This window comes from Bipolaris victoriae, assembly GCF_000527765.1.
Source record: "Bipolaris victoriae FI3 unplaced genomic scaffold scaffold_3, whole genome shotgun sequence".
NCBI lineage: Eukaryota > Fungi > Ascomycota > Dothideomycetes > Pleosporales > Pleosporaceae > Bipolaris > Bipolaris victoriae.
The window spans coordinates 120,689-139,418 of record NW_014575389.1 but is presented as its reverse complement, the minus strand read 5'-3'; the positions used below and the strand labels follow the sequence as shown (position 1 = coordinate 139,418).

At 51.8% G+C, this 18,730-nt stretch overlaps 7 protein-coding genes across 7 annotated transcripts; 3 read left to right on the top strand and 4 right to left on the bottom strand.

Moving 5' to 3' along the window:
* Positions 1 to 1,936: 1,936 nt before the first annotated feature.
* On the top strand, positions 1,937 to 3,977 carry COCVIDRAFT_33151 (GMC oxidoreductase; the record flags this gene model as incomplete). The annotated part of the gene is made up of 2 exons (XM_014706434.1): positions 1,937 to 2,138; positions 2,260 to 3,977. 2 exons carry the CDS (start codon positions 1,937 to 1,939, stop codon positions 3,975 to 3,977), a joined length of 1,920 nt encoding a protein of 639 aa, XP_014561920.1.
* An 812-nt stretch (positions 3,978 to 4,789) lies between these two features.
* Positions 4,790 to 5,185, bottom strand: COCVIDRAFT_85519 (hypothetical protein; the record flags this gene model as incomplete). Its single annotated transcript, XM_014706433.1, has 1 exon — positions 4,790 to 5,185. One exon carries the CDS (start codon positions 5,183 to 5,185, stop codon positions 4,790 to 4,792), a length of 396 nt encoding a protein of 131 aa, XP_014561919.1.
* Positions 5,186 to 5,596: 411 nt separating this feature from the next.
* Positions 5,597 to 6,930, bottom strand: COCVIDRAFT_85228 (hypothetical protein; the record flags this gene model as incomplete). Its single annotated transcript, XM_014706432.1, has 2 exons — positions 5,597 to 6,817; positions 6,877 to 6,930. The coding sequence occupies 2 exons, from the start codon at positions 6,928 to 6,930 to the stop codon at positions 5,597 to 5,599; spliced, it is 1,275 nt and encodes a 424-aa protein (XP_014561918.1).
* Positions 6,931 to 7,778: 848 nt separating this feature from the next.
* COCVIDRAFT_33149 (hypothetical protein) lies at positions 7,779 to 8,447 on the top strand (the record flags this gene model as incomplete). Its single annotated transcript, XM_014706431.1, has 1 exon — positions 7,779 to 8,447. The coding sequence occupies one exon, from the start codon at positions 7,779 to 7,781 to the stop codon at positions 8,445 to 8,447; it is 669 nt and encodes a 222-aa protein (XP_014561917.1).
* A 384-nt stretch (positions 8,448 to 8,831) lies between these two features.
* Positions 8,832 to 10,338, top strand: COCVIDRAFT_33148 (hypothetical protein; the record flags this gene model as incomplete). The annotated part of the gene is made up of 5 exons (XM_014706430.1): positions 8,832 to 8,964; positions 9,011 to 9,152; positions 9,266 to 9,516; positions 9,579 to 9,718; positions 9,997 to 10,338. 5 exons carry the CDS (start codon positions 8,832 to 8,834, stop codon positions 10,336 to 10,338), a joined length of 1,008 nt encoding a protein of 335 aa, XP_014561916.1.
* A 3,426-nt stretch (positions 10,339 to 13,764) lies between these two features.
* COCVIDRAFT_85631 (hypothetical protein) lies at positions 13,765 to 15,038 on the bottom strand (the record flags this gene model as incomplete). Its single annotated transcript, XM_014706429.1, has 3 exons — positions 13,765 to 14,694; positions 14,778 to 14,943; positions 14,998 to 15,038. The coding sequence occupies 3 exons, from the start codon at positions 15,036 to 15,038 to the stop codon at positions 13,765 to 13,767; spliced, it is 1,137 nt and encodes a 378-aa protein (XP_014561915.1).
* Positions 15,039 to 15,583: 545 nt separating this feature from the next.
* COCVIDRAFT_85496 (hypothetical protein) lies at positions 15,584 to 18,265 on the bottom strand (the record flags this gene model as incomplete). Its single annotated transcript, XM_014706428.1, has 1 exon — positions 15,584 to 18,265. The coding sequence occupies one exon, from the start codon at positions 18,263 to 18,265 to the stop codon at positions 15,584 to 15,586; it is 2,682 nt and encodes an 893-aa protein (XP_014561914.1).
* Positions 18,266 to 18,730: the final 465 nt, after the last annotated feature.

Genomic DNA, 18,730 nt, shown 5'->3' with positions numbered 1-18,730 from the left:
GTTTTAAAATCTCACTGGTGGTCTTGACTCCCATTACTAGCTAGAAAACAGAGGACCTCTTGGCTGAAAGACGGAAAGCCGTGCGTTAAAACTGCACGACATACGGCTTCTTGTATTAGCGCTGGGCTAACGGAGTGGAGCTCCGTCGACACGATGGCGCCCAGACACCCGTTGTACCGAACACGATGCCATATCCATTTTCATCTCCGACTTTTCTGACGGAGCCTGGGTTAGGTATAGCCAAACGGAAAACGAGCCGGAACCGAACAGGCCCTAAGCTCGTCAGCTCGTCACGTGACGTACCACGAACTCTGTATACCGTTACACTTTGGCCGTATGTGGTATGAAAAGCTGAAAACCCATGGATTTGGTGTTGAGACAGCTGCAAGATATTGATGTGTTGGACAACGACGCGTCTCTTCCCAATGTAGCATGGTCTGTACGCAAGACATGCATTACTTCTGCGTTGCCTAGGGGAGCTCACCCGTACCACAATGTTTTGCTGCATCGCCGAATGCATCCCTCCCCCAGCTCCCCAGGTTCTGGGAAATTGCTTATTCTATCGAACAGGCATCAAAACATACTTTGTGAATACTCATCTCATTTCACAAGATAAGTAGACTCATCTCCTTTTTACAAGGTATACTCATCTCCTGTTGCATGGTAGACTCAATTCATCTCCTTCCATAAGGGAGACCCAACACCTAGCCTCACTATAAAAGACATCTGCTAAGGCAAGACAATTCTTGGACCCCGTTCGTTCAGCCAATGAACTAGAGGGTTCCCGCAACCTGATCGAAAGAGAACCCCTCTCATCGCCGCTCCGGTCTCCCGACAACTACCGCAAGTCCCGCTCAGCACCAATTATGGGTGAGGCGTGACGCCATTACGCCATTGCCGTGGTATTCTAACGTTGTGCACCTTGCAAAAGCTATGCCGCCTCTTCGGTCATACTATAGGCGTCGATCCCAATTCTATCCGATAATGCCGGACCTGCATGTGTGGCTTTGCTACGAGTATACCTCGTAGTAACTATGAATTTTCAATTGCTCCGGGGCTCTATTCACGGGTTGCGCGTAGCGCCGTGTGTAGGTACCACGGGAATGCCCTTGCTTGGCTTCCCCGCACGCCCGGCGGGCGCTGGGTCAGCATTGGCACTTGTCATCGCCGTCTAGTACCAACAATCAAGTATTTTTTTTAACCTTTGAGAACTCCGCGCAGTTCCGCTGGGTGGGCTCACATCGACAGTTGGCGATCGACACTGAGCTTCGATCTTGCGTGACGGTACTAGACTGGGCAATGACCAATAGCGGCTTGGCCCCACCGTCGTCTACCCAATGTGTAGTCGTTGCATTTCGGTGGTACACATGTGTACTTCCTGTCGGTACCTTTGGTGGCTCTGTTGAGGTGTCAGCTTACGGATCTTCTGTAGTAGGTTCATACAAATTTGGTCGCCAGAGGTCGAGGTCTGGTCATAAATGGCTATGCAAAATATCTTTCAAGAAGGCATATATACCTCCTCCTCTCGGCTGGATCTTGACTAAAGAAGATGGCCCCACCTGCGAGGGTACTAACTTGGACCGAAACTTTACGATATATCAGCCCTGACAAGGGTATGCGGGATATCAGCCTAGCCAACTACGAAGCTTCAGCCGTAAGCCTGTGTCTTACGAAGGCACTGCTTTTTTGCCTACCCAGGTCCAAGAAATCCTGAGCACCCGTGCTTGGCCCCCGGGAATGGCAAATAGTTGCTCAAGTCAAATCATGAACTGAGAAGTATAAAGACTTGTATCTTTTCCAACTTTTGCCTGATGTCCGCATTCGTGCCTTTCTCTCACTCCAAGGCCAGGGCTATATGTTCAGAGCGTCCATCTTAATCGATATTAGTACCCCATAGCCCAGACAGTACTCTAGTATACCTTAAACTTATTTCAAGATGCGTCACTTGACTGTCGGTCAAGCATCGACATGCGTCTTGCTGACGCTGTCTTCACTGCTACATGTCACTTCGGCATGGCCGTCATTTGATTTCTACAACTCGCAGTTTGCAAAGCGGGCAGACGCTACTACTCCACGCGGAAGTGCTCCAGATGATGATGCATCATACAACGAAGTGTACGACTTCGTTGTTGCCGGAGGTATGTTTCGCTGCGTATTTCCAATCCATACTGCAACCCTTACCTGGAGCTTTTATGAAGTTATTTCCGTGTTCATTGTTATCTGTTAATGTATTGAAAATATATAACTAACAATACGTAGGAGGAACGGCTGGTTTGGTACTAGCAAATCGCCTCTCTGAATCTGGGCGCTTTTCCGTGCTTGTGCTTGAAGCTGGACCAAGTCCAGAACAAGTATTGGCCTACGAGTCTCCTGGAGGCAATCAGTTCATCAAGGGTAGCTTACTCGACTGGGGATTCATAACTCAGCCACAGGTGCACTTGAACAACCGTACCATTCAGTACCTTCGTGGAAGGGGTCTTGGAGGTTCCAGCACAACCAATGGTCTTTTCTACGGTCGTGGTTCAGCCAGTGTCTACGATCACTGGAAAGAACTCGGAAACGACGGATGGGGTTGGAGCGACGTGTGGCCTCTTTTCGTGAAGAGCACCAAAATCGTCTCACCAAGTTCATCGGATGCGTTGGCAGCATTCAACCAAGACTACAAGACCTACGAGGCTAGTGCTTATGGGGACGGACCGCTTGAACTCGGTTTCCAAGGATACGTTCCCCCTGCCACCGAAGGCTTCATTAAAGCTGCTAGCGAGGCGCTCAACATTCCCATTGTCAAGGACCAGAACCTTGGAGACAGTGTCGGTGTCAAGCACGGAACTACAACACTCAATGGTAACCTTCGAAGAACGTCAAGCTACACGACATTTTATCAACAGGCTCGTCAGCGTCCCAACCTCAAGGTCCTACACGACTCCCCTGTTACCGGGCTCAAGTTTGACACAACCGGCGCCCGACCTCGTGCTATCGGTCTTAGCTATGTCCATCACGCCACTGGCTTCGTCAATACCGTCAAAGCCCGCAACGAAGTTATCCTGAGTCTGGGTGCCTTCCACTCGCCCCAAATGCTCATGGTCTCGGGCATCGGCCCCAAGGCTGAGCTCGAGAAAGTCGGCATCACACCCCTCGTAGTCAACGAGAACGTCGGCCAGCACCTCAACGACCACTCGGTCTTCTCCATCATGGCCCGCGCCCAAGACAGCGCCTCAACCACAGACATGTCCCGCACCCCCGAGAGCCTGCGTGCTGCCCAAACAAAGTTCTACCAGAACCTCACGGGCCCATACACCGCTCCCTCGGGCGTCACAAACGGGTTCCAGAAGCTCAGCGAAGACGAACTCCGCAGCATCGGTGCCGAAGCCGTCATCAACGCCGGTCTCGCAAACCAATCCCACATCGAGTACCTCTTCGAAAGCGTCTGGTACCCCTGGATCCCCACCCCGTACTGGTCCCCCCGCTCCAACGACTCCTACATCTCCGTCACCGCATCCAGCCTCGTCCAGCTGTCCCGCGGCACCGTAACACTGCGCACGGGATCCATGTCGGATGCGCCTCTCATCGACAGCAACTACTACGCCGACCCCACCGATGCCGCCGTCGGTATCGCGTCGTTCAAGTACCTGCGCAAGATCCTGAGAAACCCTGCTCTCTCGCAGTTCACCATCGGCCCCAACTCGGGTGAGGTGAGCCCTGGATCTGCCGTCGCGGATGATGACGATGATGCTATCTTGGAGTATATCAAGGCGAATACTATTCCTAATTGGCATGCCACCGGTACTAACCGCATGCTGCCCAAGGATAAGGGAGGTGTTGTGGATAACAAGTTGAAGGTGTATGATGTTGATGGGTTGAGGGTTGTTGACTGCAGTATCGTGCCTGTGCTGCCTGATGTGAATATTGTGGCTAGTATCTACATGGTTGCTGAGAAGGGGGCCGAGATGATTAGGGAGGAGTGGGGTGATGATTGAATGGGATCGTAATGCGTTATGAAGAGAGAGTGAGGTGTTAGCAAGATGTTAAAGGCTTAAAGGTAGTCATTAATTGCTAGGAAATAATTTTTACGGAGACTTTACCCAACGCCCCTACCGTATCCCAGATTACAATCTATGTATTGGGCTTGAACTCGTGATGTCACCTTCAAGTGTGGTTTTTTCACAACCACCGCCTACTCTCCTAAGAACCATTTCATGAGATTTCGCCTCTCTTGGAGCATCACGGGGTCGTCGGGTACCAGCTCCAACGCCTTCCTAAGAAATATACAAGCATCCTCAGCCTCATCAATTGTTCCCCACATCCTAACACACATGGCTCTGCGATATAGCAGCTTCGCTCGGAGGACGTCGGAACACTCCCATGTGTATCCATCCCGCCAATACCCGGGAGCCGCCGCATCCGCCGACATTTTCAATCCGCACTCTGCCATGTCTCGTTGTAGCTCTGGATTACTTCTATTCTTACCCAGCATTCTGAAAGTCATATCTCTTACTTTGATGGTGGCTTGAGCCACGTTGAGGCCGGTCTTGAATTGCAGATCAGCAATGCTCTCAATGAAACTATCACCACCGGGTCTTTGCAACTTGTCTCAGGTTTTTCCCCTGCAAAGGCTGGCAACCTCCATGGAAACTTCTGCCCACAATATACTAGCTTGTATGAAGTCCCTTTTACGATAGAAGCCAAGTCCTTCGTCTTTCTTTGATTCCAGCGACTTCAGCACCTGGTCTGGACTAGTCCGATCCGTAGCGAGTTCCTTCTTGAAAGCGCCTGCCACTTCAGGAGATACTTATCCATATACTTCAACGTCCCTATAATCTTGAATGGCAAGAAAGGGATCCAGAAATACTTTCTGTATAGTCTCGGAGAAGTGTCCAGTCAAGTCGTCCTTGTAACGGACGTGCTTCTCAGAACGGATTGGCCCACATGCCATAGTTAGCATATCATGACCTGCAAAGCCCTCGAGAAAAGGCATATACATTGCGCAATTGAGTCGAATGAATCGGTTAGATTTCACCATGACATCATAGGCCTCGCGGTAAATCTGGTTGTTAGTGCGCAAGATAGCCATGTCAATGGAGTGCTCAACAAAGGTGAGAGTAGGCTCGTCTCTCAGACTAGCATATCCCGACTTATCATAGGTGGGGGGCTTCGTACGCGCACAGCAGATGACTGTATGCTTCATCTCTGATCTCGTGGGGCATGTCCATGAAACGGAAAGGCGGGGTATCTTCAGCCATGGTGCAAGTGATTGTGTATTAAGGAGTAAACAATTGAGCACAATTGAGTAGGACCGTTGGAGAAGATTGTCAAGCAGTTGGTCCCAAGCCGTGTAACATGTTGACTGCCGGGAAGGGAAAGCGCAGACTACTAGTAATGGTCTTGGCGGTTACCGAATGGCACGGCCCCAGCAAACTAGGAAACCAACGATCAACGCGTTCTCCTTTCTATCTGTCTTCACCGGAATAAACATCATCAGCTGTACGACAATATGACTTCATCAATTTCAATCCCCCAAAGCACACCGCTGCTATCGAAAACGCGAGCCAAGTTGACGCTTCTATCCCCGTATCATCGCTGATCATCTCAAATCACGTCACAATTGCCTCATCCATTCAAGGATCTTGTCCTTCTCCCTCAAGATGCCCGGATCTCCAGGCTGCTTCCGCAGAGCCAGGTTGATGAATCCCAGGGCTCGTTCTTTGTTGCTAGGGTCCGCTTGTAACCTCAGAAAGGTTGCATACCGAAAGAAGAATTTCGCCTTGTGCGCGACAGCCACGGCGTGCTTATATCCCTTCATCCAATAATCTTGCTTAAGCGACTCGAAGGCACAGTTCAGCGAGTCTTTAGCCAGTACCTCAGCGACGAAGGAACTCTCCGACCAATTGGAAAGCTGGACGTGGATGATGTTGAGACGCATAATGAAATAGACTTGGGCAAGCTGCGAAACAAACTCCTGTTTTCCTTGACGAACCAGATCAGGCCAAGAACTTGAGACGATCAGCATGTCGATCTCGACTGCGGCGTCTTGCCATTGCAAACACCCAAGTTCAACTTGACCCTCTTGGAATAGACGAGTTCCTTCCTCCTTTGCGGTCATATACTGGGTTAGGACCGCTGCAGGATCAGAGTATGGATCTTTTGCAATATCTTGACGCAGAGCTGTTGCGACGGCGCTATCAACATGACCCTTGACCTCAACCCCTTTGTACCCATGGAGATTGGCCCTGAGGGGTGCGAACAAGGTCTTCTGCATCTTCTCTGAGAAGAAACCATCAAAGGAGGGCATTATATTGTTGCTTCGTATATTATCTAGGACAGGTGCCATCCTGATTGAGATCTTGAGAGACTCACTGAAGCCTGGTGAGTGTGCATCTCCATCTTTGATACCTTGGCAAAGTTTGTCCAGATGCCGATGCAATATCATGGCTGTCAGCGGTTCATGCCAAGCCGAATCTCTCGACGCCCTGTTGTCTCTCTGCTTCTTCAGACCGAAGTGTACACTGAGTACATACCCTTTGAACTGGTCGACGAGAAACTTTTCCTGAGTGACTACTGGAGTCTGCTGTCCACTAAGAGCACCTACAACGGGCATACCCTCCGCCGATGTCACTTTGACAAAACGGTTGGTCTTCACCATGATATCGTAAGCCTCGCGGTATGTTTCTTTCGATGTCCGAAGTATGGACGTCTCGATACGATGTTCGACGCGCGGTAAGTGTAGGACGTCTTCCATGAAGTCATCATCCACAATACCGAATTCGCCGGGTGAGTGATCGAACTCGCACAAGATGATGCGGTAGATCTTATTGCGTATCTAGAAGACGTTGGAGCTACATCAGCATATGCTGTAAGCACACCAACACATGGTCTTACTTCGCTAGGGAGATCGCGGAAGCGGAATGGCTTGGATGGAGTGCTGGGAGTCATTGTGATTTTCAAATTCTCTTAATCTCAAGATAAGGATTTTACGAGTCAATGGCAGAGGGAACAAAGATATCGAGATGAACCCGTCCCAATTGAACTATGATCGGTTTGTGTAAGACCTGTATGGAGGGAAAGTGGAGACAAGATGTGGGGGCAGATAAGCAGCTATTTTAGCGTTACGCGCTAAACGCGAAAACACGTGATCTACTACGTATCTTCAGGTATGCTGCAAGGAGAGTCTCCATACTGAGGAGCATCTATTATATAGCGATATCGATTTCAGGCCAGCAGATGAAACAAAGTATATGCTCTCTCATTCCGTCTGCTCACATTGTCCAATTGCACACTCTGGTACATCGCAAGGGTCCATCCAACACCTTCTGGCTTCTGCCTGGTATCTGCCTAATGTCATTGCACACTACACAAAGCCCCGTCGTATAAACTTTGCCTTTACTACACGATTCGTCACCTAGTTCGTGCCCATGCAGTATTTGTTGAAGGCATTTCCCTCTCTAATCCTCAATTGAAACACTGCAAAAACCACAATGGCGTCGACCCTCCCCCTCGAAATCTGGGCCGAAATCCTACAACACATCGACGACCCCTTCACCCTTTGGGTCCCCTGTCGCCAAGTCGCTCGTGGAATACGATATGAAGCAGAGCGCGTGTTTTATACTACCTTTATCCCTCTTCTCCACATTGAATGGACAGAGGCAGAGTCCATCACCAAGTACACGGAACCCAATCTCATCGCGACCCCGTACCAGCAGACCGCAGACAGCACGTGGAAGTCCTCCTCACTGACCTTGACGTTGCGCTCGGTCAACGGCTGCGAGGAAGACGACCCGGATATGTCGTATTCGGAATGGCAAGAAGAGGCACTCCGCAGAATCAACTACGCTGATGTGGACGTATGGCGAACCGGCATAAAGCGCGAGACGCAGCAAGACCAAGTTATATGGTTCGATACCCCAGATGCGCGGTATACGTTTATCAACAGTGCCGAAACGCGATTCGACCATGCCGATTTCCATGCCGTGGACGGTGAACCCAAACCGTACAACGCGCGCGTTGTGCTCGACTGGAGACAACTCATGACTAGGCTGTTTGCTGAGGAGAATATTGTACGAAAGAGGCTAGGGAGCGGTACACTGTCGTTTTGGGAGTACGCTGAGCTGCGTATCCGGAATATCCTTCGGAGTTCGGAGCGCCGCATGTGTATAGGAAATAGGATACTAAGATTAGAGTTCGAAATTTTCAGGCGCAGGGTCGATAAGTTTCTTCAGACACTTTGTTGGAATGATTGCAGATTTTATCCTCTGTATATTGAAGCGTTGGAGCGGCGTCTTCGTTGCGCGTTCGATAAGAATGGTGGGGATACGTGTAGACTTGAGGACGTTTTTGATGACGTCTGTGAATACAATAGACAGTTGGGGAGTGATATGATGCAGAGACGGAGTGATAGATTGAAGGATCTTGCTGAAGGACTATGGGCGCAGCGGTGGAAGGGTTCAGAATGAGGAATGAGTGGGGCTGCCAATCTCTCTCATGTAGGTGAATGGGACGCCCCACTATATAGAACCACGGAAATGCTGAAGGGACGAAATCGAGTAGCGCATTGCTCTCTTGTAATTATGCTTGCCCATTAATATACTTCTCAAAGATGAGGACCCGTCTAGAATATCAAAACACAAGTTCGCTGTTCGACGCTCCAGGTAACCTGCAGTTGTAGCTAACACACATGTCACTCAATCAGAACATAGCAATATTCCATTATCTACGCCTACAAATCCTCGACATTCATTAGAAGAGCAAAAATAATTCCGTTGGCATCTCTTCCCCTCGCCACCCACTCTAAGTATCTATACGTCTCTAGCAATCCAACCCACGCGGCGTGCGGAAGCATGGCTTTTTCCACAATAAGCGCTCGCCCTTTCAACCTACAGTTCCGAAAGGCATTGGTGTTTGTACCATCATGGAGAGTATCCCTGCCTCTATGTTCATTTTCTTCTACAACAATTCAACTCTCGCAGCAAAGTAAACTACCGGCGGATTGGTCCACACACACACAGATGCGACGTAGACGCTGAACCATTATATCGCTACTGCAAGGGTGGATACCACCCCGTTCACCTAGGCGATTATCTGAACAACGAAAGATACAAGATCCTACACAAATCGGGATGGGGCGGATACTCGACCGTCTGGGCTGCGCGCGATACCAGGTCTTTCTATCTGCCAAATACTACTGTGGGAATTTTAGACTGACATATTGCTAGGAATCAAACATTTGTCGCTATCAAAATATGCGTATCCGAGACAACCCATCACAGTCGAGAGTTGGCCGTCTTGCACGTTCCAATCAGCCGGGATACCAGCATTTCATGATAATGCAAGATTACTTTCAGATCCATGGTCCAAACGGGACCCATAATTGCCTCGTAACGGAACTATTAGGGCCAAGTGTAGCAGACTACCTCAACGGGTGTTCAGGCCTTACAAGACTTCCCGAACCGCTTGTAAAGACAATTGCAAAACAAACCTTGACTGGTTTGTCCTTTCTCCACGAGCACAACATCGCACATGCGGGTACATTGAGAATTGCCACCCCACCCTCCCTACGAAACCTTTTCTCTGCTTACCGTCCCCAGACCTACACACCCGCAACCTAGCCTTCACCCTCCCCACCTCCCACGAACAGGATATCCTCCAGAAACTAGGAGAACCCGAAACCGCTCCCGTCCAACGAACCAACCGCCAGCCCCTCGAATCCAACTTCCCCACCTACCTCGTCCGACCCGCATTATACCCCCACTCAACCCCCAAACATCCCCCACCCCAATCAAACTCATCGACCACGGTCAATCCTTCCTATCCAACAACCCTCCCCACACCCTGCACACCCCACTCTACCACCGCGCCCCCGAAATCCTCTTCAACGACCCCCTCAACCACCGCGTCGACCTCTGGAGTATGGCTTGTGTTGTACGTTCTCCCTTCCCCCCCCTCCTTATCCCACTTTTCCCCTTTAACCAATATATCAATGGAATGCTGACAGTTGATATTTAGTTTATTCGAGCTCCTAACCGCCCAAACCCCAAATCCCCCTTCGACACCTTCCTCATGACCCATCCAATCCTCATATCCCAAATGCTAGAAATGACCAGCGATACGTTACCGCACCGTTGGCAGGAGGGATGGCATGCCATGCACGCACCACACCTACTAGTTGATAATGAGGAGCAGTCGCTTCAGGAGTGGTTGGAGGAAGTGTATTTTGATGGAGAGAAGAACCAGGATTTGAGTAAGGAGGATACAAAGAGGGTGGGGAGGGTGATCGGGAGTATGCTACGTTTGGAGCCGGGGGATAGGGCGTCGGCGGAGAGTGTGTTGGGAGATGCTTGGTTTTAGGAGGACTGAGGCAAGTGGCACCATAGTTGATTGTGGGAGAGTTTTTTTTCGCTCCAAGGTATGCGGTAAACTTGATGGAAATCCGAGCAAGTATCTCCGACGAGCAGCTGAGAAATTGGAGAGTGCTATGAGCGCTTGTATGTTCTTAGCTAGAGGGAGATGTTTCTCACTACAAGGGAAGAAAGGGAATTATATAATTGCCTTGCAAGTAGTTTATAGAATAGACTGATCATATTTGCGTTACTACAATGGTCTACCAGGAGTGTGAAAATATCTTAGCATCACAATTATCCTACTTCTTCCTATATCCCAGCCTAATCTGTTCAATAGCCCAAGTCACACCTAGTCTTATACCTACTCATGAGCAGTCACCTCAATCCTCAACGTCAATAGAGCAAGGATACTGCGAGATAATCTCAACAAACAACAATCAAAACAACTTACGCTGCGTCCCAAGCATCTAGTTCATCTCCCACTCTCTCGCACATGAAAAAGAGTGGTCGACTATCCAGGCGGCACCACGAGGAGGCGCAAGGGTCCGACTTCTACCGCCCGTCCACCTCTTGCAGTCACGCCAATGTTCAAAGAACGCCGCGACTCATTTCTTCTCCAGGCAAGCATTTAAGTGAGCAGCTGCCCCGCATACCTTACCAATGGCCATGACAGCCATTGTCGACGAATCGACTCAAAGGGTATAAATACCCAAAAAAGGACAGGTCTCAGAAAGCTCCAAGGAGCCAAAGTTTTTTCTCAGAATACCCAAAAGGGCGGTAAAAGAGTTTTCTCGGAAAAAAGGTTTCTCAGAAAAGCCCAAGGGCCAACTCAAAAAACACCGGTCAAGGGTGTTGACACTTTTACAAGTGTGAACACCGCAATCGCGGTGTGTCTCCAAATAGCTCACGAAGCCTCGGCCGTGCTAAATAGCACGGCCGAGGCTTCGTGATTTGGGGGTTTGTCTGCATTTCAGCCAAGAACCATGCGGTCTATCAGAGACACAGCAGCCACTCGAAAGCAGTCGCTGAGCTCCATATCTGTAGGCCTCTTCCGCGCACGAATCCCTAAAAAGCGATCCACTGGCGGCGGGGATACGCGAACGTTCCCTGCAGGACAAGACGCCGATGTAGTTACATACATCGACTCGATGGCACACACGGACGAACCTATGTGGCGTAGGACGGACCTGAACAAGCGGACTTATCCGGAACATAGGCGGACCTGAATGAGCGGGCGTACCCGTAGGAAGCAGGCGTACCTGAAAAAGCGGGCGTACCCGAAAGTGTGGCACCTGGGCACGAAAGTTGGGTGGGGGAGGAGGGGTCTGCACAATAGCCAAGACATCGGGGGGATGTGCATCCGAGGGTGCCTGTAAGCAGAGTGCCGTGGACCCTAAGGTCTACCAGAGACTTCCGGAGAAGCTCAATATCGCAGGCATCTTCCATACTCATCTTCCTTAAAAGGATGATACTGATGGCGGGGATAAGGCAAGCCTTTCCCTGACAGACAGGTTCCTCACGCGAACCATCGTGGGGTGAGAAAAGCATACTCTACCTGGTACCAGTGAGGGCGAGCGAGTGCGAGGGGCCAAAGCTCGTGCCGGAATGGAAAACAAGGAGCAAACCAGTCTCAACCCCTGAATAAGGGACAGTATCTTTGTCGTGCTGGAGGTGGGCCGGGTCTTCAAAGCGCCAGCACGAAAAGTGAGGCTCGACTGAGCCGAAATGGACCAAAGGTTCCGAAAATCTATGGTTCCGCAAAAGTGCTCTCACGTCATCTGGCCTGGGTTTCCCACAGGTCAAGTTAGTGGGCTGCCTCAGGTTGGGCATGTCTCGTTGGACCTCGTCGGTTTCGAAAAGGTGAGTCATGACAGCCAAAGAAAGCCATGGACCATGTGGTCTGTCAGAGTCTTCCGAGAAAGACTCAATATCGCAGGCATCTTCCACGCTCGCTGTCTGAAAAAACAGCACTGGTGGCGGGGGGAAATTCACCTTGACTGACGAGCTGCACCTTGTTATTTCGCGCCTCTACAGCGCAACATGGTCAGACCTTGTTGCGTGGTAGATAGTCGGTGTCTCGATGCGAACGCTGTATGACAAAGACCCTCTGAGCGTTTGCCGACCAGAAACTGAACACTCCGAGAAAGATCGCCCGGTTATATTCGACGTCTTATGCCGTTCTCGAAAAACCAGACTTGACCGTGCCAGCCGATTCTTGTTGTACGCTGAACGAAACGCCAAGGACCGAAGGCCTGTCATAGTCAACACGTTGAGAATGAATACGAAACTCATATCCTTTGTTTCCCACCATCGCGCGCTTCGAAAGAATACTAAGCGACGGGAAAGAACAAAGCTCAAGAACAGTGCTTTCACCTTCGTGGCGAAAGCCATGAGTTCCTACATGTGGTTTCACCGGCACAAGGGAGAAGCATCCTCGCACGACATTGAACCATGGACCAAATGGCCTGCCAGAGCATGATGCTCCATATCTGCTGGTATCTTCTACACACGACAACCTGAAAAGGCGACACTGGTAGCGGGGTTGCGGCAAACGCTCCCTGGCGTGAAGTAGCTTCTCCCTTGTCTACGGTGGGCACGCATCACCCTTGGTGACGACATGACTCGAGAAAAAAAAAGGCTGAGACTAGCTCATCGCGGGGTATCGATCGGAACGTCCGTTCGTGTAGGTCGTCGGAAGAAACTCGGAAGGGTTTGTTGCATGCCTGGAAAAATCCAAACTCCGTTCAATGGAAGCCAAAAGGCTAGCTCGGCAGATGATGGTAGTGTGTTCAGGAAATGGTAAGGAAGGATGGTTGCGAGAACAAAGAAAGATGGTGTGCACGGCTGAGTGAGGTGAGTTGGGGGGATGGAGGGGTGAACTGGCCAGGAATATTTTGCTGTGAAAGTGAACGCGCCGCTTGTTGGTTGATCACATGTCGATGAAAGGTGAGCTGTAGGCCCGTGCTGGCGAACTCCATGGCACGAGTGCTAGACGCCAGTAAACAGCACCACTAGTCAAATCAAAATAGGAAAATGGGGAATACCAAGCTTCTCTTCATAGAGACGGGGAAGTCAACCATGATTCCGTTCCACATCCGGCATTAGACGGCCAACGTGAGGACAGATAAACTGTCTCCAGACCCAGGACGAACATTGGCGCTAAGATTGAGCTGTGAGCAGGGCGACCTTGATGCTTCTCGTAGACCGAGAATCCCTCGTAAAGATGGAAGGTGTGTAGCCTAAGCTACAGTTGCAAAGCTAGACAAGTTCATCCTTGAGCTAGTCACCGCCGGAGTGTGGGAGGGAACATGACTGTCTCAGCCAGTCGTCTCGCTTCGAAATTTACCTAGAGGGGCCGACCGGACAAACGGGATCGAAATTTCCCAGCAAACCTTGGTAACGCATGTCCGGTCGTCGGATCGCTAGTCGATGTCTAATCGCTATCTTCTAAGAGCTCAGCGAGCTCCGCTTCTTCTTCCACGGTCATTAGACTCTCTTTTCGCTCTGGTTCCTTTGTTGTCTCTTCTCCGAGTCGTTCCTTCTCAGCTTCCTCAATAGACTTGGCAAGCTCTTGTGGTTTCAGGCTCCACTGTCTCACTGTGGCGTCGATACTGACGCTGATTAGACGCTGCCCCACCAAGAAAAGTCCTGTGACCTCTTCAAAGTGTCCACTAAAAGTGTGGTGCAATCTACCACTGGCTCTCTCCCATACACGGACTTCTTCATCTCTGCATGCGGTCACGATCCACCCGCCAGCTTCGTCAACCACGACGTCGCGAACAAAGTCAGGGTGCTCAAACTTGGAATCTTCTTCCCAATCTCGGCCTCTAGATAGGCATTTTGCCGTCTTGTCTGCTGATGCAGTCCATAGATCACCGTCAGCGTCGAAATGTAGAGCGTCGATACTAGTCTCGTGGGAAATGATTGGTGACGGCTGAATTTCACGAGCCGAGGAAGATGCGATCTGCCAGCGTCTGATCTCTCGATCGCTTCCGGCACTGAAGACGGTGACGGTGTCTTTCCCAGGTTCATAGTCAACCGGGTCTAGTGCAAGAGCGAGGATGCCCCGTGTGTGTCCTTTGAGTGTGTGCAGCTTCTTTCCAGCAGCTATATCCCACACTATGATGCTCGCATCCTGAGAGGCCGAGACGAGAACCTCCTTGCCATTCAAGGTAAAGGATATGATGGCCTTGACGAAATCACTGTGGCCTTGAAAGCGGGTGGACACTTTCCGAGATGAGAGTGACCACGACCATATCGACTTATCCCAGCAGCCCGCGAATAGCGTATCGGACTTTGACGACACGGCGATGGAAGTCAAGGGAGCCGTGGGGCCGGAAAAAGTAGCAACGACTTTGCTAGTCTGTCGGAAGAGCAGTTAGCGACGGATCGCTACCATCACGTCCAGCGGTGAAGCTGGAGCGTGGAAGCAGATGTCTGACCGACTTCAATATTGATATGCTTCACGCTGCCTGCAGCTTCAGCTACGTAGACATGGCGCTCATCCTGAGGATCCGCGATGACGGCGAGGATCTTGGATGGAAGCTTGGTGGGGTTGCCCTTTGTGTTCTTCGATTTGGCAGCCTTGCGGGCTGTCTCCTCAAGTGCCGAGCTACATGATATCAGCCGGGATCAAGAGGCACAAGCACAAGGGCAGAATCGGTACGTCGTTTGGAAGTAATGGCCTGGGTCGTTGGAGAGCGACATGTTATAAGATATAGGGAGGAGCGGTGACGCCTGACAGGTCGGCGGGTCGAGTTGGGCATGTGAGCTGTCGGCCCCGCAAATATGACTCCGAGGACGCCAATGGGATGACGGCATGGACTTGGCGACAATGGCGCCACGAAGCTGCACACAATAGGGGCGAAACTGGCTAGCTCCCCCAACACCACCAGCCAGTATTCATGCTCGACTTGTAGCAGCAATGTAGTATTAATATGTTTTCTTATATACTGAATGAAGATGACCCAGACGCCGCAGATCATTATACAAAGGAAATTTCGTGAGTCATGTGTCCGAGCAATGAAGCCCCATCTGTAATACGGTCATGCCGTCATTAAGTCGTAAAATGCGTCGTAAGAGTGAGGCGGCATTGAAACACGCCCTTCATAACACTCCGGGGGGATATCTCAAATAGACATTCCAAGCAAGTCATTACTTTTTGTGAAACAAAGTCCACAATATGCGCCCAAAGAGGGGAATCTTGGATGCAATCATAAAATCGTAAATGCGGATGCACATATACAAGGTCGTTAAAACGCGGGATTACCAGCAGGCGCGCTGGCTGCGAAGTCGCGGATCGCCCATCGCCATCCGCCAGGATGTTCGCCGTTGTCGCGAAGGCCGCCGACCCAGCCTTCTACTCGACGGCGCCAGATGGCCTCTTCGTCACGTTGGCGGCGGATGAAACTGGGACCGACGTCGAACTCTTCGCCTACAAAGGCGGGATCTTCGGGGTTTGGTGTGCCGGAACCACTCATACCGTTGCCGCCAGCAACGCTCTCGTTGTCTTTCAAGTCTTCAAGGCCAGCAAAGGGGTCCTCGTCCTCGTCGACTTCGGATGGTGAGCGAACGTCGTTCATCGGGCGAGGGGCTTTGAGCCAGGTCATCTTGACAGGATCAAACACCATGCGGCCTTCATATTGCACGCTTCGGGGCACTGAGATTTGTGATATCAATGCAGGTCGAGGCGGAGATGGTGCTGGCGCTGGCGCTGGCGGCTGGGCAAGCTTTGCTGCCCGTGCCGAGAAGCTCCTGTGTGCTTGAGAGGCATGAATGGACGAGAGCGCTATGTGAGAGATGGACTGCGAACGATCGTGTGGGCGACCCGTCTGGTTAGAGGGAGGTGCAAAAGTTGGTGTACTGGCAGTGGTCAAGGCAAGAGTAGTAGTGGAAGTATTAGGGTGGGAGAAGGAAACGAGCTCCTCCTCGTTACCTTCCCATCGCTGTAGAGTAGGGTTATAAGTCATGCCTTTTTCGTCTACATAGTGGTCAGTAGGAGCTGGATAGTAGTGGTGGAGTGCCATACTATAGGACTGAGGCTGGGTCATCTGGCGGATCAACTGAGGTTTCTGCCCTAAGCCTTTCTTCTTGTGATTTGGGCTAGAATGAGGGCTGCGAGAGGCAACTTGAGCAGCCCAGCTCACAGGCCTTTGGGAAACGGAGCCATCCGCTCTTGACCTCGTGCCTGCCAATCGCTGCTCTCGTGCGTTCCTACTAGCAGCAGTATCTCGAGCAAATCGGGGAGTGTTGTCCATCTTGGGTGGACTTCGTGGAGTCTGAGGCTGAGGCGTCGCCATGCGGTCAGGCATGGGCAAGCGGGAATTACTAGGTTGAGTTCGTAAGGATTTGTTACTGCCAACATTACGTGGGACCTTTTCGAATTGCTTCTCTTTTGTAGCAGAGGTGGGTAGATCATCAAACATGTCAAGTTCATGCCCATCCCCAAAGTTTCGCTTGCGCTGGGGCTGGGTTAGCTTTCTTGGGGGTGGGTTGCGTGCAAGTGCAGAGGGTGCCAAATCGCGTCGGACCCCTGCGCGGCTCGGTGTCTCATTCTGATGTCCAGATGAGCGAGAGTAAGACCGCATAGAAGGAGAGAGAGGACGACGAGAGTCAGAGTCTCGACGAAGATGAGTTTGTGAAGTACTCTTGGCCATGACGTGGTGGGACTGGGATGAAGGACCACCAGCAGGGATGAAGGGCATGCGAGGTGGTTGGGTCGAGCTTATGTTGCGAAGAACAGGAGCAGAGCGCTTCGCGCGGAGGAGCTGTGCGCTAGTAGTTGTGGGCATGGTCCTTGACGATTGGTTCGAGGCTGACGCGCCAGTCTCGTAGACAGGAGTTAGCCGGGTGCGGCTGGCAATGGACGGTAGTGGCCTTGGAATTCGCGAGATGGTGGGTCGGTCGGTAAAGGTGAGCGTGGTCGCAGGACGAGCGGCGTGTGGCGCATTGGCCTTGTTGGTGGTCTTCTTTACGACGATGTTCTTGTTCAAGGTGAGCTTCTTGCTGTCCAGAATTTCACCAGTGCCAAACTCGAAGCCCTCTTCAAAATCCTCCTCGGGCTCAGCAGCCGGCTTTGATTTGGGTGATGGAGCCTTGGGGCTCCCCAAGGGTGAAAAGAATGCGGGACCAGTGGTGGGTGATAGGGGTGGTTCTTGTGTAGGGAACGACGTAGGTGGTGCTGGGGCAGATGTCGGACCTATCTGAAGCGGTGGGAGGAGAGATAGTTCGGGTGCACGCTGGGTTGAGTCCTGCTGACGTAGGTGATCGGCCTTCTTGAGCTTCTCCAGACGGGCGCTAAAGTCCATGGGCTCGGTGGGCAAGACGAGGCCGCCCAGGTCGTCCTCCTCGCTCTCCATGGTCATGCAGCTGCCCAGGCTAGGGCTCATGGCAGAGACAGAGGAGCTGCGTCCGCCGCGAGTGGCCTGTCGCGTGCCTGCAAAACGGATGCCCAATGATCCCTCGCCCCAGTCGAGGTCATCATCGGCATCGTCAGCAGGCGGGCGAGCAGCGAGCGGCTTGAGCTTGAGTCCTTCGGAGGCGTTTGCGGGCAGCTCGAGGTCGTTGCCCCAGTCGTCGTCGACGTCCATTTTCTTGGTCGACTTCTTTTTCCCCAGCCTCTTGATGGACCCCCCTAGCAGGGCGGACGAGGGCACGTTTGCGGGTATGGGGATGCCGGCCTGCTTTGCGGCCGAGGTGATGGCAGAGGCGTTTGTGGCCTGGTCGTCGGGCGAGATGAGAAACTGCCAGTCGTCCTGGGACTCTGATTCGGAACGCACGCTCATGCGTGACGAGAGCGAGTGGACTGTCGAGTTCTTGAAGAGCAGGCCGTCGGAGCGGTCGTCGAAGTCGCCGTCGTCCCACGACTCCATCCTGGAGCTGTTGGACGAGATGGAGGCGATGCGCGCCGCGAAGGAGCGGTTGTTGGCCGCCATGCTCGGGGGGCAGCGCGAATGACCGCAATTGCGTGTTGTCGTGTTTGGATGCAGGATCTTCGCGAGCAATGCAGGAGGTTGGGGGTGGGCCACGAAGGTGGTCACTGGGCTGTCAGGTTCCTGCAGCACAAGCGAGCCAGGCGGTGGGCAGCTCGAGGAAGGCGCGCCCCGTGGTCCGCCCGCTAGCCACGCCTGTGTGGGTGTGTCGACGCCAGCGACGACGGCCTGCTAGTAGGAGAAGGGTACTGGTAATTGGCTGCAATGGGCAAAAACAACGGACGGGCATGCGGATTGCTGGCGAACCAATGTTGCTGGTGCTGCAGTGGCAGGCTGGCTTGCTTGCTTCATGTCCTTGTTGTTGTTGTTGTTGTTATTGTTGTTTGTGTGCAGAGAGTTGTTTATGAATGAATAAAATCAATGCAACGAGGGAATGCATCTGTACATATACTTTACATTACCCTCTTA